Genomic DNA, 26,974 nt, shown 5'->3' with positions numbered 1-26,974 from the left:
AGACATCGCTAGTGACAGACCCATTCAGTGAAATACCCTCTGTTACCTTATCTACCTTTTTCTTCATTCCTGTAGCATGACCCATCTTCCCTGAGCTCTCCTGTGCCCTTTAGCAAGACAGCCTTGTATGCAGACTCACAGCAAGAGCCACTGTTAACCAGGACTGGAGATAGGCAAAGGAACTTATTCCATCCACAGTCCCAGTTAGCACTGTCCCTTGCTGTGGGTCTGCATACATATCCCGGCCCATTCCTCTTCTCAAAATTATTTTGATCAGAATCTACCCATCCTGTTGTTCTACAGGATATCTCTTTGTAGGGCCACCTATTTCAGCCACACATATAGTTCTATTTTGTCTATTTTCATCCATCTTTTGTATTACTCTGAATTCAGTTATATACAGGTAAGTGTAAGTGAGTGCTAGACGTTCTTTTTCTTTTGCTTGCTTTTTAAATCTGTGCTTCATATTGGTTAAATTTTTAGTCAATGTCCTGTAATATTTCAGATGAAATCATCAGTTCTGAAGAGGAGGGTAAAGAGCCCATGTCTAGTCAGCAGATCACTTTGTGGCTACAAGGCCTTTTTCTTTTTGCTTTGGTTTGGACCATTGGTGGCACCATAAATGCTGACAGCAGAAAAAAGTTTGATGTTTTCTATCGGAACCTCCTAATGGGAATGGATGATCAACACCCTAGACCAAAGAGTGTAAAACTGACTAAGAACAACTTGTTCCCAGAGAGAGGTAAACTTGATTCAACAAAAAAACTTATATTTTTATATTCTGTATTTGAATATGTTGGATATTGTTATGCAGCTCTTTTGAGATTTGTTTTATGTTAATCGTAATTCTGCCTATTTGGTAGTTTATTTTTAAAATATCTCATCTTTTACTACTAATACAGAACTCTTTTATTTACAGGAACTGTATATGACTTTTATTTTCACAAACATGCAAGCGGACAGTGGAATTTGTGGACTGATTACATAACCACAGAGGAAATGACCATTTCTCCCACTGCCAAGGTAGCTTTTTGCTGCATTTTTAATGAAAGTAAAAACTTTTTGCATTCATACAGCAATACAATCTATTTTAATGAATGGGGACCTAATCATTAGTATTGTTCTATTTCCCTAGGTATCAGATCTCATTATACCAACGATTGAAACTGCCAGACAGTCATTTTTCTTGAATACATATGTGAACCATTCAGTTCCCATATTGTTTGTGGGACCCACTGGAACAGGGAAATCTGCAATAACAAACAGTTTCTTGTTAAAACTTCCAAAAGATAAGTATATTCCTAACTGCATCAACTTCTCAGCAAGAACTTCTGCAAACCAAACCCAGGATATTATCTTCTCCAAGCTGGATAGGAGAAGGAAAGGCCTTTATGGCCCTCCCGTAGGAAAAAAAGCCATTGTATTTGTGGGTAAGCAAACTTTTTTTTTTTTCAAGTCCTTCTTTTTAATAAGTTTAAAGTGACATTTTCAGCTTTGCAGGGATATGAGGCCCGTCTTCACAGAATTACTTTCAAGGTCTACAGAAATATGTCCAGCGCACTTTTAGTTTCTATCAGTCTGTCAGAAAATCAATAGCCAAGCAACTACTGATTGCTGAAGCTTTGATGACTTGGTTAACTGCAGATGAAATCATTTTGATGAGGGACAGACAAAAGTACGATTGTTGTGGGCTTTTGTCTGTGCTCTGCAGCATTATGAAACAAGGACGAAGATATACTTTTTCTGTGCTTTTTTCTTTTATCTACCATTTTATGGCTTAGTCCAGTGTCTGGACTTACTACAGCTACTTACTACAAGTAACAGGTGATCTGATTTATAAATGATACACCTTCTCCAAGCAAACACTGAACTACAATAAGACTCCCTCCCCAAAAATACAAACTTAGTCTACATTCAGCTGGAAATTCAAATTACTGGACGATGTTTAAAATTATTGATAAAGATAATTTATACCTTGTTCATTATCTTCATGTATTCTGCTGTATTTGCAGAGATTCTAGATGCTGGTTAAAAAAATTAGAGCAAGCATCTCTCTCTCTTTTAATGTCATAAACACAGACCAGTTGATAAAATTCATTAATAATAGTAGCCCAATTCTAGAACCTAAACCTTCCTACTTTCACCTAAATAAAGGTCTAAGGGTCTGCAGAGGTCTACAAAATGTAGCCTTTTGACTATTATGGCGCGGCGCAGCACTGTGTATGAGAGCACCTCCTGCAGCATTTTGTCTAAAATTCGATTTTCACTCACATTTCATCACATTTTACTTTAAGGGCTTAATCATAGAGTGATTTCTTTAGGAGATGCCATGCGAATGTAATCAGCCAATAACTATGTATTATCTCTCCGTTTTTTTAAGACTTGTAATAAAACTAAAAACAAGTATCAACAAAAAACAAGTAGTTAATATTTGTTGCTGCAAGTATAGGACAACTACAAGTATGTGACCTCTCTGAAGGATAGTAGAACTGTGACTTATTTTAGTAACACTGGCAGTGGAAAAGGCCAGTAGCCCCCACACATTATTGGTGTATTGACTTCCATTGACCACCATGCAGAAGTAGTAGCCATTGCAAGTTTCCTTTGTGTACCCAGGATATTTCTGTTTAATCTTTATAGAAGAAGTGGAAGAGTTAATTTACAAGCATCTCTATTCCTACCAAGCAATAAAAAAATAATTTCCCTAGACATTCAGTAAGCATTTTATCTTATGTGGTGTTAAAACAGACTGAACATAGCCTAAGACACTAAAAAGTAATCTTCTCCTGGGTATTCTTTTTAGATTAATGCTATCTAATGCTGCAGCAAACACTTTTTAGGAATTTGACTTGGCCCAGACTATTCACCAAAATAAGGTAGATATGTTAACAAGCAATGACTGTAATGGGTCATATTTAAGGATCTGTAAGTAAATCTGTTGTATAAGATCCAAAAGTCTGTCAACTATATAATAATCATAATGAAATCATACAAATTATTAGTTATAAGAAAGCTTTTAAATACACTTATAAACACATTATAAAAACCCTGTACTTGTGTTGACAGATGATCTAAATATGCCAGCAAAAGAAGTTTATGGAGCCCAACCACCAATTGAATTGCTGAGACAGTGGATTGACCATGGACATTGGTATGATAGAAAGGACACTTCACGGATGGATATTGTGGATGTCCAGTTCCTTTCGGCCATGGGGCCACCTGGTGGGGGGAGAAATGACATTACTGGTAAGAGTGATTTGTCAGCTTTAGAATGTGAAGGGGGCAGGTGATTTTGCAAAATCAAGTTATTTTTCAGCATTTTATGAATGTAACTTGGTGAATGTATCGGCTAACTTAACATAATCATGTCATTAAATATGCTGGAAACAACTGAAAAAAACATGAAGTTTTTCCTTAAATCAATGTAAGGGTTTGGTTTTTAAGCCACTCCGGCCCAGCTATCTTAGGCTGGGTGTCTACACATACATTTTTACAAGTGTTTTAAAGCTTGCTTTTAAAACACTTACAAACTCTTACAAAAGCAAATGGCGCGATTTGCCACAATTTCACATAAGCAATTATAACAGTTTTAAGGTTTTAGGAGTTTTTAGGGTAAAATATATAAAAAATGAGACCATACCTAAATGTTCAAGTATTTTTATTATATTTATGTGTTTTGTGTTTAACTGTGTTAACTAATTAGTTTAGTTGCCCTTCCCTGCACTCTCTAAACTTCCACAATATTCTTTTTGTGAACTGGTGCCCAAAACTGGACTGCATATTCCTGATGTGGTCCGATCAGTGGGGCAGGATTATGTCTCTTTCTCTGCACTCCAAATTTCTTTTTAATACAAGAAAGTACTTTACTAGCTTTAGATATTGCAGCTTGGCATTGCATGCTTATTATTAACTCTATGATCTACTAGAATCTCCAGATCCTTTTGTATGTTTTTTTCTCCCCCAAATGTATTCCCCCTAGACAGTATGAAGCATGCATGTTGTTACCCTCCAAGTGCATAATTTTACATTTCTCAATATTGTCATTTGCCATTTGGCTGCCCAATCAACCAGTACATCCAGGTCTGCTTGTAGATTATAGACATCCTGTATGGACTTAATACGAGGACACTTGGGTGTAATCCGTTAATTTTATCCAATTGTTGTTTAATCATACCAGTTTTGAGCCATTGTGGTTTGTTTAAAGCTGTGACATTGCTATTTACATTTTGGACTTATGCACCACCATTTCCTTTATGTACACAGGGCTAAAAAAGTGCTCAGACCTGATCTTTTTACTATTAATATTTATAAAAGTTACATTAACAATAAGCACTTCCAAGAAAATGTCATCAGTGAATAATAAGGGATCAATGCCACCCTTGGGATTCTAAAGCTTGTGACCATGTGCTAAAGGTGTCCTACAAGTTGGGAACACCAGCACTACCTGTGGTTGGGCAGATAGAGCAAGGTCATATGTACAACTCCTCCTTGTCTGTGATGTCAGTGTAGATCTCCTAGCCTACTGCTGACATTTGCGTTTGAGTGCTTTCATCAATAAATGAGAAGGAGTACACTATGCTGGTGCACCTTTTTGTCCCTCTCACCTAGTGTCCCTCTCTCCCGCACATAGAAGCAAGGCTCAGAAACCCTCTAATGTGCATTTATCCATTGTTTTTTTGTAAAATTACTTTTCAAGCAGTTAGTGCTATTTAATTAGCATACTTTTTATGTTGGTATTTGACCCATCCCAGTTTACATATCTTAATCACAGCAATCTGTCCATGACATGGAGCAACCCAAACCATAAGATTTTCACAACTATGCTTCTTAGTTGGTATGAAGTTCTTTTCCTGAAATTCTGTTGAACCAGATGTGTCTGCTTTTACTATGGCCAAACAAATCTATGTTTGAATGATCTGTCCACAGTGCACAATTTCTGGGTTCTTCTAGCTGACTTGTGGGTGTAGAAAATGGGCCCTCCGATTGGCTAGCTGGTTTAGTGTTAAACCTACCGGCCTGCAAGAAAATGGCCACAGAGCTTAGAAAGCCTTTCTTACCATAGAGACCATTTTCTTGTACACTAGTAGGTAAAGTTACAAAAACAGTTAGCCGTTTAGAGAGGCCCTTTAATACCCGTATTTTTACATTACTGGCCCGATGCTTCAACCAGGGGCCAGGCAGCATTGGTCGCATTGACTGACAGGCTGGATTCATTTTAAGACCCCTGCCCTGGCCAAACTGTCCTTCCTAGTGCTGCTCCCATCATATACATAGATATATATCTAAACCAAGGAATGGCTGCAATAAAACAAGATCATTTTAGAAAACATGAACCATATATTTACTTTACAATACTTGTTTGCTGTACTTGAAGCCTTACTCCAGTCCAATTCTCTAAAATTTGTAGACTAATAAAACCTTTTATTAGAGTAGAGGATAACTCACAAGGTAAAAATAAATAGTGATTCTTGAATATCATCAGTGAGGAATGGAAATAGTTACATGTACTGAAATTTCTTGACACTCCTACAATAACCAAATGAAATGTGCAAGACAAAGGCAGTATGACTCAACTGAAATCCCAAAAGTCATTACAAACAAAATACAGCAGGGGGTTTGACATCAACACAAATGTAAATTACAGATAAGAATAAACAAAAGAGCTTTAAAATAGCATTTGCTTTATGTACCTATCACAAAACACAGGGTAGGAGATGCTATTGTATTTCCACTTGGTATACACAAAGCATAACAGTTTGTTTCATTTCCCTTTATAATGTGACTTTATTTTGGGTAAATAATGCCTTATTTATGAAATTGTTTAAAAGAAGTACTGTTGTTGTTATCCAGAGCAACCAGTTAGTGTTATCTCCTACACAATGTTTGAAGACTATAAGGACACCTGGCTAGGAGGATAGGATGAACCACTCTTGAGGTCAAATCGAGTTATGAGCTCTCTTCCACCTTTGCCCCTTATATAGAGTGACCAGGCCTCCATAATGAAAGCAAAAAAAATTGCTAAAATAACAGCGGTAAGTCCCCTTGCCCTTATGCGTGAATACTAAGCCCCAAACAGCCAAATCCTTAGCACAGTGACAGTGCCAAATCTCGCCCACTTCTTTTTGTCTTTTGGGATTCAGCCATAAGGACACGTTTTTTTTGAAGGCCGCAGTAGGTATTGAGATATAGAAGGTGCAATAAAACTTCTGCAGGTATGAGCAGGGTTCCTATTGTAGTACTATTAACAATAAGCAAAAGGATTGCATGTGTGAGAAGACTGGAGCTCCATCTTCTCCATATTATTAAAAACCAAAAATGAACAGTATATCTGCCTTCCAAAAATGAATAATGTGTACAAAACTTGTATACATCATTTTTCATCATTTAGTGTTCATTATCAGCCTTTTTCAGTTTTTCTGACTTAATGGCCCTTAATTTATGATGCCCTATAGATACAGTCTACATGTTCCACATTTTCTGTGTGCCTTTTCCAGAGGGATGATATTTACTGCCTGTTATGTTCAGGTGTATATATTTAAATACATGTATCCTGCATGTGTATTACTTTAATAGAAACATTGCTGGAAAGCACAACTGAACTGCTGCAAGTGGGGTTTTTCAGAAACACACTGCACTCAAGATTACTTTTGGTTGGGACAGGTACAGATGATTTTGTAGTTCTATGAGGCATTGGTACAACATTTTAGTTTAGTGTGCATTGTGCAACATGTGCTTAGATGCAATATAAAATGAAACTGGAATGTGCAAAATATTAAATACCTCTGCTGCTGTCTTCCTTTAAAAACACATGGCCTGATTTTATCTCCACTCCATAGACAACAATTATTATTACACAGTATTTATATAGCGCCATCATATTACGCAGCGCTGTACAAAGTCTATAGTCGTGTCACTAACTGTCTCTCAAAGGAGCTCACAATCTAATGTCCCTACCATAGTCATATGTCATTAATGTAGTCTAAGGTCAATTTTGAGGGGAAGCTAATTAACCTAACTGCATGTTTTTGAGATGTGGGAGAAAACCGGAGTACCCGGAGGAAACCCAAACAGACACGACGAGAACCTGCAAACTCCATGCAGATAGTGTCCTGGCCGACATTCGAACCTGGGACCCAGCGCTGCAAAGTGCTACCTCTGAGCCACCGTACTGCCCCATGTTTAGGCTTCATCACTTGCATGCCTTCAGATTGAGACCAACTCATAGTCAGAAGTACCGAAAAATATGTGTTGGAAGATTGCTTGTCCTGGTTTACTAAAGATGTATGTAAGAGAAGAAAGACTATTATAGGAGAAACTAGAAAATCCAGCAAACCCACAATGAAGTTTTTAAAAAAATATTTAGGTGGTAGACATTTTTAATACTGAACTAGTTAATTTTTTAGGAATTATTGACAGTTCACTGAAATTGAAGTCATGCAACTACTTCTGCATTCAGTTCTTTGCATGCACCTACATGGAGAACTTTGATTTATTACAACATAATGAGCATAGTAGGCTTGTACAAATAGCTAGAACCATATATTCTTTTAACAATTTGGTATAGCACACTTTACTTAAGTTCAGATAGATAAAACAAAGCAGGGTTTTTTGCTGTAAACTGAATAGAAACATATAAAGTTAGTTCAACAAAGATTTATTATTGGTGTCCAACTAACACCAACATCTAACATTTGCATATGTAACAGTATAAATATAATTAAAAGGATCATAGAGGTATATTATCCCTTAAAAAAGATATACAGTGAGTCCAAATTTTTTTTCACCAAAAATATTGAATATTGTAAGGCCCTGGTCAGCACTATTGTTACCCATACAGCAGTTCCCCAATCGACACCGCAGTCTTCATCTTTAGTAAGCCACCGCTTAGCGTCGGGAGACTGGCTGCGTCCCCCAGCACTACATACATACACTACATACAAATAATGAATAATTAGATTTCCAACTAAGGTTTAGCTTTTAGGTGTATTAAAACATCTCACGCACCCAGGTGTGAATAAACATAATGGTAGATTTGGCAGGTGGAAATTATTTTGTATCAGCAAAATAATAAACATAAACACAGTTGCAGCTGAAGTTGTGTTTATTATCATAGTGTGAATGTGATTACTGTATAATGTAAATGTAATTTGCAACTGTTTTATATTGATTTACAATTAGATATAGGATCAGTAGCACCGCTTTATGAGTTGTGTAATAACTTCTTATATTTAACAAATCTGTGGTGTGTTTGTTTTTCTGCATGTTTTAGTTATCGAGAATAATTACTTCGAAAAAACAAGACTGACTGAATTAAATGTAATATCTGATCATTTGTTTTTACAATTAGAATGCCATCCATGTATTTTGAGTGTTCACCTTAAAGTAGTTCAACACTTTATAGACCTATCACTAAAATCTTATTAGGGTTTATGTATCATTTTGTTCACACAAGCTGCACACAGCTTTCACCCAAGATTCACCTAAAATTTAATTTAAAACATGCATAATCTTGGGTTAAAACAATTATAAATAGACTCAGTAGAAGCTTGTATGTAGTAATGTAATTTCAAATATCTGCTCTCCTTGGGTGGCATATTCTTGCATATTCTGCAGATTATCTGGGGAGTTCACTGTGCGTGTCACAGACACTCATTTAAACATTAATAGGAAATAGCAATGGGTTTTTTAAACACACATGCAAAGTCTTTTTTATTTTCATAAAATGTTTGCTTTTGGTAATTTAATTTCTATATTAATACCTGCTGATCCTTTAATTAGGGTCATTATTGAGGCACTTACTATTATTGGGTGAGACCTCTTTCCTAATAGTTCTCTTGCATTGTCACCTTGATATGCATGTTCCTAAGAGGACTACAAGCCTGCTAAATGACTGGGGGGGATTAACAACAGTAAGATTTAAAAAAATGCAAACTGAATTAAAAAAATCATGGCAATTGTTTGAAACAGTGCTTAAGCAATCAAATGTAGTCCAGCTAGGTTTCGATTGTATTACCTTTGACTACCAATGTAGAGATGGCATGCTGAGGTTTCCTCCCGATGTCTTTTAGCAGCCTCTGAGCATACGTGTGTTAGAGGATTTCCTATACATTTCCTTGGGAAATATTCTCTTTGATGGCCAACAATGCAAGGCTGGCTGGGGAAAGACAAAATATACAAAGCTTAGTGTAGGACACAGGTGGTGCTTGCTTTTTAATTACAAGATTGTTGAAACAGAAACAGCAACAAAGTAACAATGAAACATAGTCCAGAGTTCATCATAAAATGACCGCCAACAGAACTATCCTAAAGTTGCACATAGGGGTTCATTGAACCCTAAAGGTATTGTACTTGGTGTTTACATGTAAGCTGTTTGGTAGCTAAAAGCAGGAACCACAGATCAATTATATATAGCAGGCGTATACTGTATTACCTGGGAGGTTCAAAGGATTCAGAAGATGATTAAAATGGGTATGATGATAATAAATTCAGAGGTTGGATGCTCTTTATATACACAAATAAAGTTATGGTAACATTTTGTAAATTGGTTGGTACTGGGTAGATAAACAATCCTTTCATTTGAAGAAATATTTTTTAATTGCTAATCATTTTCTGTCTTTTTATGAATAGAAAAAAACATAAATGACAGGTTATTCAAAAAAAATATTGCTGTAGAATATATCTAGTTGTTTTTCAGCAGCAGGGTTTTTTTGCACTGCCTTAAAGTAGTTTCAACACGTTTTCCCTGTTTATTTGTCCTTTTTTTAATAAAATAATAAAAAACATGTTTCCTCCCCACTTCTAGGTTTTTGTTGTGTGCACTAAGCACATTCATGAGCACATTTGAAGCAATTGCTCGCTCGGTCTATTATGTGTGATGTAGTACTGATAAGCATTCCTCTTTCTTTGCGATTGGTGATAAAACAAAGCAGTTCTAAGGCTGAGTACACACGTGCAATAGTTCTCTTTGAAACGATCTTTCACCATCCTTTCCAACGACTAACAACTGCACGATGCATGAACAAGTGCTGTACATACAGCACCATTCTGTTGTATGGAGAGGGAAGGGGGGAGAATGACGGAGTGGCACCCCACTGTGCTCTCTGCCCTTCACTTCCACTAGGATCGTTCGTCGTCCATGGATCCGCCAGGACGGTTCTTTGGACGACGGGCGCTGTACACACGCCATATTCTCGTCCGATGACGGCCCTGAGCCAATTATCAGACAAGAACAATTTCATGTGTGTACGTAGCCTAAGAGTTCCCTGTGAAGAAGTGATAGGATACTGTGTGTTTCAAAAAACTCCTAAGTAATTTGTGTTGACATTTTAAATGTAGTTATTGCATTATTTCATTTTTTTTGCAGTTCGTTTTACACGTCACTTGAACATAGTCTCCATAAATGCCTTTGATGATGAAACTCTAACAAAAATTTTTTGTTCTATTGCCGACTGGCACTTTGGCAAAGGATTTGACATTGCATTTCTAAGGTACTTCTTATATATAACTTATTTTTATAGTCTGAAAGCTAATGTGGTTAATTTGTGTTAATTTATCCTAAAGGATGATGTTTAACTAAAGTTTGATCTTACATATAATATACATTTTACATAGGCTCTGTACCCACAAAATGCTCCATATTTACTGTTCTATAGGTGACAATCCCAATTACCCAAACCCAAAGATAAAAAATAAATACATAAATAAACAGAGATAACATTTGTCTGAACCAATGAATGTCACCAGGTAAATACTACACAGAAACAAGCAGCTGTTAGGAAAAAATATACTAATAATAAAATAAAGTTTGGCATACATAGTATACCACAATTAACACATATATGTATAAATAAGAAGTAAGAATTGGGTATTATATGGTCTTTTACAACGTTAGTTAGTTGGCTGTATGGTTAATGCCCTAAAGTCAAAAGTCCTTGGAATACAATAGAAATCAGTAAAGGAATTAATGCTCAGTGTTTGTGGCCATGAAGGAGAAAATAGAGTAGAAGGAGGAAGGAAAAATAATGTCTGGAGTCATTAGTCATTAGGAAGGAAAAAAAAGGTGTTGGTGTCTGGGGGAGGAAGAATGCCCCAATATCAGTGGGCAAGGGAGAGATCCGGCAGGTCGGTCGTTCGGACGATGGACGACACCGACTGTACACAGGGCAGATTTTTGCCCGATATTTGGCCGATGCCGATTATCGGGCGATAAAAATCTGCCGTGTGTACGTAGCTTTAATCTCTTATAAAACATAGCAATTTCTTATCATACTGTAACAATTTCTCAAAGTAGTCGTTGTGAAGCAGCTTGATTTCCTATTTGAAAAGATTGCTACAGATATATTTAAATACATTTGTTATAGAAATGAAAATTGGAACACAATTCTTACTTATTGCTGGATGCTTTCCAGGATTTACCATGAATGAAAACATTATGGGAAACTAGTGATAAAAAAAAACTACTGTAGGTGTGTAAACACAAGTGTATGAAACACAAACTTTTGAGCTAATACTTTATTTGATCTATAAAGAAAACTTATTTGAAATACTCATGGCACAGCAACTGTTGAGATGATGAACTTTTCATCAGTATGTAGTGTGCAATTTAGGGTCTAGGCATCAGAAGTTTGCAATTTACAAAGTTAAGGGTTAGGAATATGTCATGTGCAAATTGTTATATTGAGCGAAGGGGTCAGGAGTGTTTCATGTACACAGTGCAGGTGTTTGCAGTGGGTACGAGGATCAGGAGTATTTCGTGCAACAGAGTGCAGGTGCCAGCATTAGGTAACAGAGTTCAGGAATCAGGAGTAGTTAATGTACAGCCCAGCATATTAAGTTCAGCAGTCAGAAGAATGTAAGCCTCCACATAAACAAAAACATTCTCCCTAAAACATATCTTGCCTCAAGCGAAAATCACCTTCATTGCTCACTTTCGGCCGAGCAATGCCCCCCCTTACTTAAACATATCCCTGCTCCATTCTCCCTCACAAGAACACACCAAGCATACTTTATGTAGAGTAGTGTGCAAGGCTTCCGTCAGCTGAGTCATAGGGAAATGTCAGAGCCGAGAAGGAACCCAGGAGAACCACCTTCTACACACTCATCGCAGGTTTGATTTTTCTACTGTATGCTCCTGCACATTTGTGGGTGATACAATCTATGGATATGCAGAAACTCCTTTAATGTGCAGGACATAACTCATCCTGAGCAGGTGCCCCCAATGCCTAGACCAACAATTTCGTTGGTTAACAGATTCAGGTGTTATGTCTGATTACTGTCAAAGCAAACTTCATTCTATTATTGACTCAGCAGTTATTTGCAGTGTTATTAACTAACCAACAAGCAGAGGGTGAAGTTGGAAAGTGAATTTGTCTGTTTCAGGCTGTGAAGCATGGTGAGGGAGAGTTAGGATAGGGTCCTTAGCCAACCCTCCTTAGGTTGGTGTTAGTCATGTGAAGACCTGTCTTTGACACCTATTTTACAACTATGGTCTAAAACTAAACAAATGTATGCAGGCCCAGCAGTCTCAAACAAAATTCAATCATCTAGCTACAATGAAAACAATAGTAGCATGTATCGTAAATGTACATCATGGATAGCAATGCATACAAGAGATCCAACCTTTCTTATTTGCATGTGCTTCTTCATTCAGAAATAAATAATTTAAAATAACTAATAAATAATATTAATATAACTGATATATAATTAAATGTATATACATGCCTAATCCATCTACACTGCAGTCTCCTGGAAACAAGCTTCCTACAAAGAATAACATACAGTTATTCTACATGCCATTGTCCCAAAGTAATGTCATCTGTGTAAAAAGCACAATGGTCCCCATATTTCATAGTACAGTGGTGGTAGTAGCAGCCATTCAATTGGAAACCAAGTCAGGTATATTTCCTGTTGGCTTAGCTTTGTGAAAACTATTCTGTTTAAGCCTTTTTAAGGGTTCATTGCAGTTCTGCTTTAATATGTTTTCTGCCTGGAGGTAAGCTTTCCTATGACTTTTAGTTGAAGAGTACTTTTACTTATAATGTTGTTTTTTCAGATCTGGCAAACTTATGATACAGGCTACAATGGCAATTTACAAAACAGCTGTCGAGAACTTCTTGCCAACTCCATCAAAATCTCATTATGTTTTTAATTTGAGAGACTTTTCTCGGGTAGTACGTGGAGTATTGCTGTGTCCACACACCCACTTACAGGTAAGATGGAATAGGTAAGGTATTATGTACCTGAGATAAGGTATTTTGAATGACAGTATAGCTCACATCAAAATAATATTACCTTATTCAGTTAAAATATTCATACTAGTGAGCTAGACTTAAGAATGTCTAATTATCTAAATGAAGAATAGGATGTTCTAAAACCTGCTTTTCTTAAAAACGAACCTAAAATAGTTATTACAAGTAATATAATATATATGTGTCACACAAATTCAGTATGAAACACGAAAGACACATGACAGACTACATGATGTTCTAATAATTTTGATTTAACAAACTGCATTTCTTTTTTCGTTTCAGGACAATGATAAATTAATCAGACTCTGGATTCATGAAGTCTACCGTGTATTCTATGACCGTTTAATTGACGCTGAAGACAGACAGATGTTCTTTAATATGGTAAAAGAGACCACATCCAATTGCTTTAAACAAAGCGTTGACAAGGTATGATGTGTTTATTACTCCCTGGATTTTTTTTTATTATTTTGTATGGCAGCAGTTTTCATTATTGGATGTATGTTCTCCTAGTGGGGTTCCTTGGCACATGTCAGTAGGTACCTTTCAGTATGGCAGGTTATCAGTCCACTCTGAAGGATAAAACATCAGTAAACTAGTGTCAGGGCCATATTGTGGTTGGTGGACAGCATTCTTTATAATCTCTGTATTACATTACAGTATGGACAATGTATATATTCAATAAACTGTGACCATTAAGTAGTTAGTTATTAGATGGAGTCTGACTACAAAGGAGCTGTAATTGCAGCAGAAGGTTCGATGCGTAAAACATATTTATTCCATAGTTTTGGTGCAATCGCTAGTTCTATTTTACAGGACAGGTAGCCGCTGGGATAAGGAAAATTTGACATACAGAGAACTCCTGGATACAAACGGGGCTTCCCTGCTCCCTCTTGTGCAGGATGGAGGCTTGGAGGGGGAAGGTTTGCATGTCTTGCAGAAGAATATTTTTGCTAAACACAGCCGAGACTGAGCTCTTCTGCAAGCTGGTGTATCTCTTTAATGACCAAGACAAACTCTGCGGTTGTTTCTTTTTGCATATTAAAGCACAGCCTGCTCAAGAAGTTAATGAATGTGATTAAGTGTTTGTTGTTTGCTTTGTTTGTGATTAACTTACAGTGAGGATTTTATACAGTAACGGACACCACACTGCCTAATAATATGTTGAGACAAACACCTGTCCTAATTGCATTTATTAAAATAATCTACCTGTTCCGACTTACATACAAATTCAACTTAAGAACAAACCTACAGTCCCTATATCGCATGACCGGGGACTACCTGTGTATATATATATATATATATATATATATATACTTTTTTTTTTTAATTTATGTTTTTTAGTGGAGCTTTATGCCAGCAATGTTAAGTGCACATTATGTGTAATGCAACAGCCTAAAATCCTGAATTTAAGGATTTTGATACCATTGGCTCACTATAGGATAACCATATCTCAAGGTTTAATAAAAGTAATAAAGTAAATCAAGTAGTAAAGTTCATGGAGAAGCTTCGTTCACAAAGCTGAGTTTCTTGATAACAATGTCAATAAAGTACTGATTACAAGGGGAGTAAGGTAATTGTTCTGTTTAATCATAGGTGGTTGTATGATACAAATGTTTGCACAGGACTTCATATAGCCTAAGGACAGTTCCAAGGGTAGAATATATCTGTTTGGATTTATCACATTAGAACAGGTGGCAGCATTTCCACCTTCAATTGTTCATAATGTTTTTTTGCAACCGAATCTCTTTGTTCTAGAGCATTATGAAATACCATAGGAATATCATTAGTTAAAACTGTCCAATCACAAATCGATACATTAAAGTTATCCTAAATGTATCAGGTATTATTTGTTTTTGTAGTTAACCTGATCTAAAATTTTGACATTATGCTTTTGATGTGTATGATTTGGCTGATGCACTGAAAGTTGAGGTGGATATATCAAACACATGCACACATTTGTAAAATCCAGTTCTGATCCATACAGGTCAATTTACTTGTTTCTGTTTATTTTACCCTTTAGAAGATCAGGCATTGGTGGAGTGTTCATGTATGCTTTGTTCTGTATTCCTCAGGTTTTGAGTCACTTGGCGCCTACAGGAAAAGTGGTTGATGATAATATTAGAAGCCTCTTCTTTGGAGATTTTTTTAAGCCTGACAGTGATGTTAAAGTATATGATGAAATCACTGATTTGAAGCAGCTGACAAATGTCATGGAATACTATCTGGACGAATTTAATAATGTCAGCAAAGCCCCAATGTCATTGGTCATGTTTAAATTTGCCATAGAACATATCTCCAGGATTTGTCGGGTGCTAAAACAAGACAACGGGCACTTGCTGTTGGTTGGGATTGGTGGAAGCGGGAGGCAGAGTGCTACCAAACTGGCCACCTTTATGAACTCCTTTGAGCTCTTTCAGATTGAGATAACAAAAAACTACACCATAAATGAATGGAGAGATGATGTGAAGAAAGTAATGTTGCAAGCAGGTGTGGCAGGCAAAAACACAGTCTTCCTGTTCTGTGATAACCAAATCAAAGACGAAGTGTTTGTAGAAGATATCAACATGCTGCTGAATACTGGGGATGTCCCTAATATCTTTCCAGCAGACGAGAAGGCAGATATAGTTGAGAAAATGCAGTCTATCGCAAGGACAGAAGGGAGGAAAATTGAAGCCACTCCTATGGCTATGTACAATTTCTTCATCGAGAGAGTCAAGGCCAACTTACACATAGTATTAGGTGAGATCACATCAATGTTACCTTATTAAGCTATTATCTATTTTCAAGCTATTATGTGACGAATTTGCAACCAGGCACATCCGTTATTGCTGAAGACACTGGCAATGTCACTTTCACAATAAAATAACCCTACCTGCCCATTCGCAAATTTTCCAAATACATTCACCTGTCTTTGTTCTATCGCTGGCACAGCCATCTTTACTCAGTCTGCTTATGGGTTCCTGATCATTAGCCATCTTGTTTGGCCAGTCCAGAATGATGTACCCATGCATGCAAAAGTAAGGTTTTGACCTGCTTTACCTCCCTACCAGTAACCCCGGTGTTACTCGGGGTAGAAAAAAGTTGCTAAAAGTGGTAACCCCGAGTCACACTCGGGGTTGGAACACCTAGGGAAGGTTAGTAAATACAGCTCTTACCTGATCCGCCGCCCAGCGCCGCGACCTCTGTCTTCTTTCTTCTTTCTGCTTCTGCATCCGATGAGTCGCCGGTGAATCCATTTGTATTGCAGTCAATATAAAATAACTATTGAATGCAATACATTTAATTTTTATGTGTAAAAGCAGTACATTGTTTTCAAGAACATTTATTTTACAGTATATATAATAGTATGAGTATAATATGTAATTTTTTTTAATATATAGATTTTTTAATTTAATAAATGTATTGTTTTTAAATGATTTTGTGTTTCAAACTTTATTATACTCATAATTGTATTATTTTCATGAAAAACAATGTACTGCTTTTAGACATATAAAACCAGAAAGAAATGAACCGCTGGGAAGGTTAAGAAATGCCAGGTTTAGTACAATACTAGGAGCTTAAAACAGTTATATCCTGTCATTTAGGGTGAACATTTACATGCACTCATGATTTGCTGGAATTAGCCTGATTAGCTTTAGTGAAATTTGCCTTTTGCTTGATATTGTTTATAAACACTTACTATTAGATAACCATTTACAATGTACAATCATTATTTTTGTTTCTCACCCACTAGCTATGAGTCCTATAGGTGATGCCTTCCGCAATCGACTGCGCATGTTTCCTTCACTGATAAACTGCTGTACCATTGATTGGTTCCAGACATGGCCTACTGATGCTTTAGAGATGGTAGCCAACAAATTCTTGGAAGATGTGGATCTGGATGATGATATCCGAAAAGAGTAAGTTTTAAGCATTTAAATAAATGATTGACATGATGATTTAAATGATTTGCCATTTAGAACTATTTTAGAACTACTACTTCTTTAAATTGTCTATAATAGCTGTTTTATATATATATATATATATATATATATATATATATATACACATTTTAATTGCATTGAAACATTTAGGCACGCTGTGAACCAGTTATGAAAAGAAAATTACTTGAGGTTTTAATTGTAGATTCTTCGTGAAACCTTTAATCCTCCAGAAGCTAAATCTACTCTTCTGCTTCTGCGGTGATACTCAATTTTAAATTTGAAGGTGGATCATAACTGCTTACAAAACCAGATTAGGAATTTTAAAGAAAAATATTTAATCTTTTATGCAGCAGAAGTTTAATAAGTCAACTGGCCCATAGAAAAGTACCCATTCACATTTACCCTTATATGTAGTATTTGATGTAGTACCAATTTATTCCCTTCTCCATAAAACGTATTTATCAATTTTTATCTTTAGATTTTTAGTATAATGTACAAAAGAAATAACTATGGTTGTTATGTTATGTTATTTCTACTACTGGTTAGAACAAACTTTATGGGAAGTATACATTTATATTTGGCTTGCCACTGTCTCTTTGTTGCTACAATTTCCTGATTTTTAAAAAAAAGTACTTAGGTTATTAATTCTCACATTTTCTCCATTTGAATATTTTTTTTCTCCATTGTATATTTTATGTCTCTGCAGGTTTTATTTAGGTGTCCTTCAACAACTAATAGCAGACTCATAGATTAGTAATCCTTCTAGCCCTGTAGTAAGAATTTATTTCTAAGACTGTAATTGAATTACAAGCCTATTTTACAGACAGGATCATAAAAAACTGATTATTAGTTTTTGTAAAACCCTGCATGATATTTATGGCACAACATACAGAAACTAAAGTACCTGAAGTTGAAAGCTAAGCACTTACCCCTTCAGTCCTTTTCCTGTCCTCTTTCATGTTTTGTGTATCAGACAGACAATTCTCCCTGAGGAATCTGTGTCTGGTTTTCTGAAACATTGTATAAAATTACTCATTGTGGGATTTTACAGTAATATATTGTGACTATGGGACATCATGGTAAGTAATCTATTCCTGAATGCATCACTTAGTGAGCCTTTAGTCGAAAATGTTGGAATGGAGATTTCCATTATTGCCATGGGTCAATTTAGATGCTTCAGCATAGAAAGATTTTAATGTTTTTGCCATTTCTTTCCTATCTTCCTCCAGTCCGAACATTCAGGTGAAGTTGTCTTTTATTCATCATTAGAGATGATGTATTTTAGGAATTGATTTATCAATTTGTTTACCAGTATGAATATTAAAAAATGGCGAACTGAAACAATGAAGTGTTACCAAGAAAACAAGTTTATTTAGAAAAGCTGGAGGGAAGAAAAGGAACAGTGAAATAAAATGAAAGTGCTAGCTAACAGTGGCAACCTGATTCCCAAACACATCTACTGCTTTAAATATATATATTCATGTAGTATGACTGCTAAAATGGCATAACAGATAAATGATTACATAGTTGAAAAAGGCCTAACTCTTTACTTACTTTTAATACAGATGAATGCAAAAAATGTATCAATCCCTCCTGATCCCCTAAGGCTGGGGTGGGAAACTCTGGCCCGGGGGCCAAATCTGGCCCCCAATGTCCTTTTTTTTTTGGCCCCCAAGGAATCCTAAATATGAACTGCAGCTGGCCTGCCGCTGCATTGAAATAGCACCCCTACTACAAGGCTCTCTGCCTATGCGTGGCCCCGCATTGGACTGTCTTATAGACCCAAATAATGACAGGAATTTTAGTAGCGGTGCTATCTCCATAGAGGGAGTTTCAGCGGCGGGCCACTTATAAGATTTAGTTCGGTAATGGCCGCGTTTGGCATTTCCAGCACTCCCCTCAGCTTTTCCTTGTTACTCTAAGGCATGGACTTGAATGGTTGGATTTTCATAGAAGAATATTGTTATTAATATTGTTAGCCTGTGCAAAAAAGGTTACCATTGAAATTTAACTCAGAAGGCTACAAATAGAGAAAGAGGCATAAGATTTTTTCTTAAATAAAATAAAAAAAAAAATTGATGTCTCTTTTTCGATTATAAGCTTATTCCAGATTGAATGTGAAGCAAAACCTCTTTGTTCCTATATGAAAAGAGTTTATAATGAGAAGGAAACATTTCCTCAATTTTTTCAATAAATTTCAGGTTTGGCCCTGACTTTGTCTAAGTTTATAATTTTGGCCCTCTGTGTTTTTGACACCCCTGCCCCAAGGTAATTGGATATTTCTTGATGAACAATCCTTACATACAATCCTTATTTGCCCAACTCTATTGAACATCTCATGGACACATCCACTCTCTGGGTACCAAAAACATGGGCACCGATCACTTTAGTCTAACATTGGACGATAGGGTTAGGGATAACAGAATACCCAGAAAAAAGGATGTCAGTAAAACCAATCTACGCAGATTTCGTAAAGCTTGTATTTCGTGTACAATTCAGGTTGTTTGAGGATTGATACGTAAGTACTTTATTATATCCATGAATAAAAAATGAATATTAGGTTTTTAATTGTTCATTGCTCTAATAATGTTCTAAGTCCCCCACACACACACAATATACATTGCAAATGTAACGTGGGCTTCAGTGTCTGTACCTTCCCGCTTTTCTAATGACCTAGGACCGTGGGTCATCGCATAATGCAACCATGGTATTTCATCCCAGGCCGATTGATGCTATTTTAATATTTTATGTCATTTTGTTCTCCTGTAGAGAACATTATTTTACAATCTCTGTATACTTGCTATAGACATTGCTTTGGAATATTTTACAACTAATACTTCAAAAAAAGGGATTTTATGTAAGTATTTGTTTTCAGGTTTAGATATGCTTACCTCTGCTGCAGAGTTAATTGTTTTCTTACAACTTGTGTATTGCTTAATGAGCTAGTGATTTTTTAATATTTACATGGCCTGTTCTTATAAGATGTGCTGAAATGTATGTAGTAATTCTTACTGAGTTGTCATGTATTATCAGATGTTTTAAGATTTGTTAATACGGATTCTATTCAGCTAATTGTAGTATACAATGCTAGGCAATGAAGCAAAGTAAGCAGTCGGGTATATTATGCACAACCCAATGCAACCATCTCATCCTAATATATAAATAATGAAATAATGGTATTTTTTAAGTGCAACCAATGTAAGTACCTGGCTTTGACTTGGTATCAGCCACATTCCCTTTTAAGTAGGGCTGAAGTATGTGAGGAAGAGGAAATCCAAAAAGACCATGAGTTTATTTGTTGACAAAGAGCATGCTGCTTTCTTTGTACCATGGGCAGAGGTGGCTTTAGGGGCAGTCTGGGCTCAGAGGATGTGAGTTGAATGTTGCTGCCCTTAAAACCCGCCTTGTGCTTTCCTCTATTTTTTGCAATGAAAAGCCCTGCAATAAAAGCTATTATTGTTATTTGTATCCTATTTGTATCTTATCGCTAGAGTTGTGCTTTGAACTCAGGACATTATCATATTATTGTTATTTGCATACAAAAAACATTTAAAAACACTGTAGAATATAAACTGATTATGAATTTAATGAGTTTTACATCTACAGTAATATTATATATATGAAAATATTTTTATAACTACTGGAAGAATTATGATTTTCTTTATGTAAAACAGAAATACCCTGAGATAATAATTGTATGTTTTCTGTATGGATTACTACATGTTCTGTTTTTCTTTGGAAAACCCAGCTCAATTGAAAAAGGCGTCTTAATCAGGATTACTTTACAGAAATGTTGGTTTATACAGGCTTCCTGGCAAGCTTTATTGTATGTATTGCTGTGCAGGTATTATGCAGGCACTCCTCATGCCAAGCAATATATGTATTATACATCCGTGTTTTGTGACAAGAATTATTATGTGTCTGACTGTGCAAACTTATTGTATAGGATCCTCTTGTGACAAGCAATAGCGTGATTCTTACTGTGTATATGTATTATACCTTTTAATGATAAGCAATAATTTATACACTGCTGCTTTTGTGTTATACATTTTTTCCCAAGGAAAGGATTAATATATGTATTGCTGTGTGAAATGTCCTAGGGTTGTTTCCATGTGCAAGTATTTTCAAGAAAACGTCAAGGAGCTGTCAGACAGTTACTACAACACGCTGCGCAGACATAACTACGTCACCCCAACCTCATACCTGGAGCTGATCCTTACTTTTAAGACTTTATTAAACAGCAAACGCGCTGAGGTGGACACCATGAGAAACCGTTACCTCGTTGGTCTTGAGAAACTGGAATTTGCGTCTTCACAAGTAAGCATAGCAATACACAGGATTTTATCCATTTGTTATTGGTGTACCAGATAAGTTATGTCTAGTCCATGTTTAGGCATGATTTTTTTTAGACTTATCTTAGCCTTTGTATTTTAAAATAGAAGTTGTATAAGACTTAAAGGTGGGCTATTCATACAGCAGTGAATCTGACTGGTGGAGAATCTTCCAGTTCTTCTATACTCGTATCTTCCTCAATTCTTGTTCTCCATTGTCCTGTACACCTTTGCTCCTATCATTCATTATCCCCCTCTATCATCTCATCTGTGTCCCCTTCCTGTGAGTGACCATACTGTGCAAGCACCCCCGACCCCAAATAGGTGAGTGCCTGACATCGTAAATACTGTGTGCCAGGGGGATTGCAGTTTACCATTTCTTTTTATATCATTCTTTATTTTTTTTTTTTTTTATTTACATTAACATGAAGAAGCATAATACATAAAGTCAAAACGGGTAACAAGACATTGTCAAGGGTTACTACTAGTGTTGGTCGATTATCTCACTATTTGATTCGACAGCTATTCGATCGAATAGGGGGATTTTCGAACACCATTAAAGTCAATGGTGGGAAAATCCGGGCTATTTTACGGGACTGTGAAGAACTGCAAGAGCAATCAAGGGAGCAGAGCTGACAGCTGACCGCGGCCGCTTTCATTGAAAGATCTCCTGCACTGGAGGTTTATTAACCTCTAGTGCCGCAGATCGCACACTGTTCTCAATGAATGCAACCGCAGCCCATTCAAAAATCCTAGTGCTCTGTGATTGGCTCCGGAAAGGAGAATCATGATGACGCTTGAGCTGTCATCAGGGTTTACCTTTCCTCAGCCAACCACAGAGCACTAGAGGTGATAAATGGAGAAACTTGTCCCCATTTAACCTCTAGTACCCGGGGGATCCCACGATGACATGCGGATTCTGTCATCCTGTCATTGTGGGATAACCTGTAAAAAAATAAAAGTTAAACAAATCACACACATTCAATAAATTACTTTAACATTATTTTTTTTTTTAACACATTTTTTACACACGAATTTGCGCCGTCGAATCCCATGTTTTTGGGGTCGGGTCTATCCAAATTCAAACAGATATATTCGGGTCCAATATAAAGACAATCCGAATTCGAACACCAACACTAGTTACTAAAGTAATTTACAATAATAACAGTTTATGGCATAGTCCAAGTGAGGTACATAATAAACACTGAAAGGCACAATAATAAACATTTTTTTCAAACACCATACCTGCTGCATGTTGCCAGTGAAAGCACAGTTTACCATTTCCATGTAAATCTCTTTAGATAGAAATGTAAATTTCCGTTAATAGTGTCAAATACAAAAGTTTTGTTTGTTATCCTTGCCTAGGGTGCCAGAGATTGTTCCAATACTGTTGGTAAAGATATTGGCCCTGATTTGATAAAGCTCTGCAAGGCTGGAGAGGATACACTTCCATCAGTGAAGCTGGGTGATCCAGCAAAACCGAAATGGATCTGGTCCAGGATTGAAAACATTTGCTAACAAATAGCAAATGACTTTTAGGTTCACCCAACTTCACTGATGGAAGTGTATTCTCTCCATGGAGAGCTTTAATAAATCAGGTCCGTGGAGTGATCATTGCCCCGCAAATTGGCATTTAATTTTTCTGTGTGACTTTGATCCCTTAGTCACCTTGACAAAACCATTTGACCATTTACAACTGCAAAATATTAATTTGCTGTTAATTATACTCCGCTTTGCCGCATGCCCCTTTCTTGAAGGGGCAGCAAACATTTGGAGCTTACCGGTTTTGTGATTGAATGTAACCTTCCCACAGAATACTACAATGGCCAAGCCTTATGTTTGAGTAAGAAATGTGCAGGCGAAGTCATTAGGGAGATAAACAGCAATATCTTCAAAAGGGAAATGCTGGAGCGCATGTGAAGGCTTTTTTTTAAGTCTTTATGAAATTATAATTATTTATTGTGCAATTGCAGATGGGAAAAAGTGAAAATTCAGTGAATTTATTCTTTCAGCATCCAGTTCACAGCCCTAAATATTGTCATTTAAGGATGACACTATAATCAACCCTGTGTAAGCTGTAAATCTATTTATTACCGGTTTACGTGGGGTTCAGCTGCTGGAGGAATTTGGAAGCCCAGAGAGCTGTGAAAGTGGGTCAGTACCTCCCGGTATGCTAGAATTATAATAATATAATATATACTAATAAATTAGTGAAGTCATTGGTCTTCCTGAAATATTCCTATCCAAGCAGAGCAGACAACATCAGACATTTTGTGAGGGTGCTTTTGGAATGATGATAGGGTGTTGTCCCACAAAATTTGTCCTGCTCTGTTTGCTATGGGAATCTTTCCGTGATCATAGCTGATCATAGATCATGAATCTTATCCAGCGATCATAGATCATGAATCTTATCCAGCGATGCAAAAGACCAAGGTAAGGTAAGTAAGTGATTTGGGAAGGTGGAGGGCGTCTGGCTACTAGAAAGGCTTTTTTTAAAAAGGAGGATTTGTACCACTTAAAATACCCTCAATTTTCACCTATTTTTGAGTGTAAAAAGTACTTGGTGCTGCTTGTTGGATAATGAGCCAGCATAGTGTGTCCCGTTTTTTAGAAGATTTTATATAAAAAATGGAAAACACTTGCCATACCACTTTATTGTGATTTATCAGAGACAATTTTAAGTTTCAGAATGTTTATGCTGTCAGACACAGAAGCTCCCATGGGACAGAGAAAGTCGACTCTAGTTACAAGGCTACAGATAACAAATGGATAGCAGATATGAAATGCATCTTTCTTTGCTACTTTTCTTTACTATGTTATGATTACATTATTAACCATCAGTTACTAATCCTAGAATTTATTATGACTATTACTGACCAGGTCAAGATTGTTTTTGTTTTTTCCCCATTGTTAGCTGCCACACTGGGTTTTTTTGTTTTCTTTTTTTCTGTATAAACAGTATTTTTGTGGTAAGAGAATACTATCAAAATTAGCATAGAATTACATGTGCTAACAGTGAGAGTGAGTTGTGTTCTTCTACTTTGTTGTGTTATGTTCTTATATTCAATATAATAAGATCTAATGATTCCTAATGTAGCTGAGCCTTGTATTTGCTAATCATTGCTATTCTTCATGTAATTTGTATTAGGTCTCAGTTATGCAGAAAGAGCTCACTGCACTTCAACCAGAATTGATTAAAACTTCAGCAGAAACTGAGAAGATGATGATTAAAATAGAAAAGGAGACAGTGGATGTGGACGCTAAAAGAGAATTGGTGTCTGCTGACGAGAAGGTGGCTAATGAGGCAGCTGCCGCCTCTAAGGCAATTAAGGTACGTGTGGGATCAATGTATGGCCATAGATGTCCTCCTAATTGTATTAGTACTTGTTAATTAGCTGAGATGTGAAAATAATTTTGTTAACAAATTCACAAATGTAATACAGTTTACCAGTGTTGCATTTAAGGTCAAATCAAGAATATTCTGCCTAAAATTTAGGAAGTGCCTGTAAAGTTGAAGAGAATACTACCTACTTTTCAGACAAAAAAAAGAAAAAAAATATTTGTTTTTGTTCAATGGATCCTCGAAGGACACGTGACCTTAGTCGGGTCCATGGATCCTAAATATTCAAGCTTTTTTTGTATAAACTTAGTTTTAGTATTTTTGTAATAATTTTGTTTTTGTTGAAGCAACTCATATTTAAATATATGTAATAAATCAGTGGTCCCCAACCTTTTGCAAGTCGGAGAACAATAAATGCACGGACTCCACGGGGAGCCGTGTGTCACTCAAAGGGGAAGAAACTTCCCCTCAGAGTGACATCATGATGCAAGAACCCACCCGCTCTCCCATCACAGTTCCGAGCCCCCCACCTCCCTGAACCTGCAATTCTGGAAAACATGGTCCCCGACTCTGGCTAATGCGCCCCCCCAAGCGGGGATGTTCTCCTTACCCGGCTGGTGGGTGCACCGGCCAGAGCCGCGGCCCTCCTGTAAAATGGCCGCGGCCCACTAGTGGGGACGGGGGGTTGGGGACCTCTGTATTAAATAACTTTGACCATTTGGCACTCTAAAGAGATATAACATTTGGAGTGCCTGTTCATCCTGCCCACCACGAATATCTAAAATTTTTTCCAAGACTCTTAATATGCTAAAACAATGACAATTATTTAGAAGCTCAACTTGCCATAAGAGGGAGTTATGTACACACTATCAATTAACGGTGGCTTGATTCAGTGAATTGTACACTGTGCTTGTTGTAGGCTGCTGGCTCAATTCAACAAATTATACGCTGTACCTGTCTTTGGGGTTAATCGCCTCATGCCAAGGACATTTAAGTAGAATTCAAGTGGAGTCAGTAAATTAGTAGAATTGGTGATAGAATATTCTGCTACTTGATTCTACCATAATTCTACTTGACAGCGATTCAATTCTATAGATGAATTTCTCCTTACGCAGTCACACATTACATTAATATGTGTCCCTGCGATTCCAAGTCAAGATTTTACCATAGATCCACTTCAGGGACCGGGCCAAGATGTATATTGAAGTATTGGCACAAAGATGTATATTAAAGTATTGGTGTCTCACCTATGTTACCCTCAAAGCTGCCTTAATACCCTTACACCACGGCTATAAGGATTTATAAACTGTGTGAATGCAAGAAATTTCCGTGTTGCTTTGTTGCAGACACTAAAAATCAAGCTAAATTTTTAAATTTGTCATCTTCCTGTGTATATCTGATTAGGGGTGGTAGGACAATGTGATATAACACTGTCAAATTGTGAGATTATTTTTTTGTATGGTGAAGAAGAAGAAATGTGTGCTTTTCATGACTACACATTAGGGGGATGTACATCTACTTTGTGTCTATGCATCCATTTGTGCCAACAGAAAAAATTGTAATAAGTCACAATTTTTCTTTTGTACACGTTATAACCTAACTTCACATGAAATGTGTCTTTATTGTCCTGTTCATGTTTTTTTGTCATTTCATATAGGGTTACAATTTCAGTTTAGTTTGTAAATGTGCTTGGGGAGATTTTCCCTCATTTCATATGCATGTATCACCATTACAAGGCATGACGTTGCAGTTAAAATATCTTTCAGTCTTCCTCATTCTATTGAAAATATGTGACAATAAAAGCAGGACAAGTGACCTAACCCTTCTATGCTATGAGTTAGATTTAAGTAAAAGGTATTTTTTTTTACAGTGGCAAATTAAATACTACATACAAAGATAGTCATACTGCCTTGGCTTCAGTCATAAAATGTGTGTGAAAAGATTGTGTTTGCATTCTATCACATACTGTTAGTTTGAAAGACATCCAATATGGTTGCTGCCGTGAAACAATAACTCTGCATTGTTTTGGCCTCAAAATCAAGCAGAGCCACTAATTAAAACAAAATCCTGGTTTGAACCCATACCCCCCAAAAAAGAATGAACTTTTTCTTTAACCCTGTAACCTTTTAATAC

The 26,974-nt window shown here is 36.5% G+C and overlaps 1 protein-coding gene across 1 annotated transcript in view; it reads left to right on the top strand.

Annotated features, from left to right (window-relative positions):
• Positions 1 to 26,974, top strand: part of DNAH3 (dynein axonemal heavy chain 3) — a gene marked incomplete in the record, with an annotated part of 167,569 nt that overhangs the window by 103,238 nt on the left and 37,357 nt on the right. The window contains 11 exon segments of the mRNA XM_072418926.1: positions 506 to 742; positions 920 to 1,023; positions 1,136 to 1,430; positions 3,067 to 3,246; positions 10,364 to 10,487; positions 13,052 to 13,208; positions 13,530 to 13,673; positions 15,320 to 15,986; positions 16,981 to 17,146; positions 21,271 to 21,487; positions 24,650 to 24,832. Of these exon segments, the coding sequence (XP_072275027.1) occupies positions 506 to 742; positions 920 to 1,023; positions 1,136 to 1,430; positions 3,067 to 3,246; positions 10,364 to 10,487; positions 13,052 to 13,208; positions 13,530 to 13,673; positions 15,320 to 15,986; positions 16,981 to 17,146; positions 21,271 to 21,487; positions 24,650 to 24,832 (2,474 nt within the window).

Source organism: Pyxicephalus adspersus, chromosome 7 (assembly GCF_032062135.1).
Source record: "Pyxicephalus adspersus chromosome 7, UCB_Pads_2.0, whole genome shotgun sequence".
NCBI classification, from domain to species: domain Eukaryota; kingdom Metazoa; phylum Chordata; class Amphibia; order Anura; family Pyxicephalidae; genus Pyxicephalus; species Pyxicephalus adspersus.
This window is presented reverse-complemented; position numbering and strand designations above follow the sequence as displayed.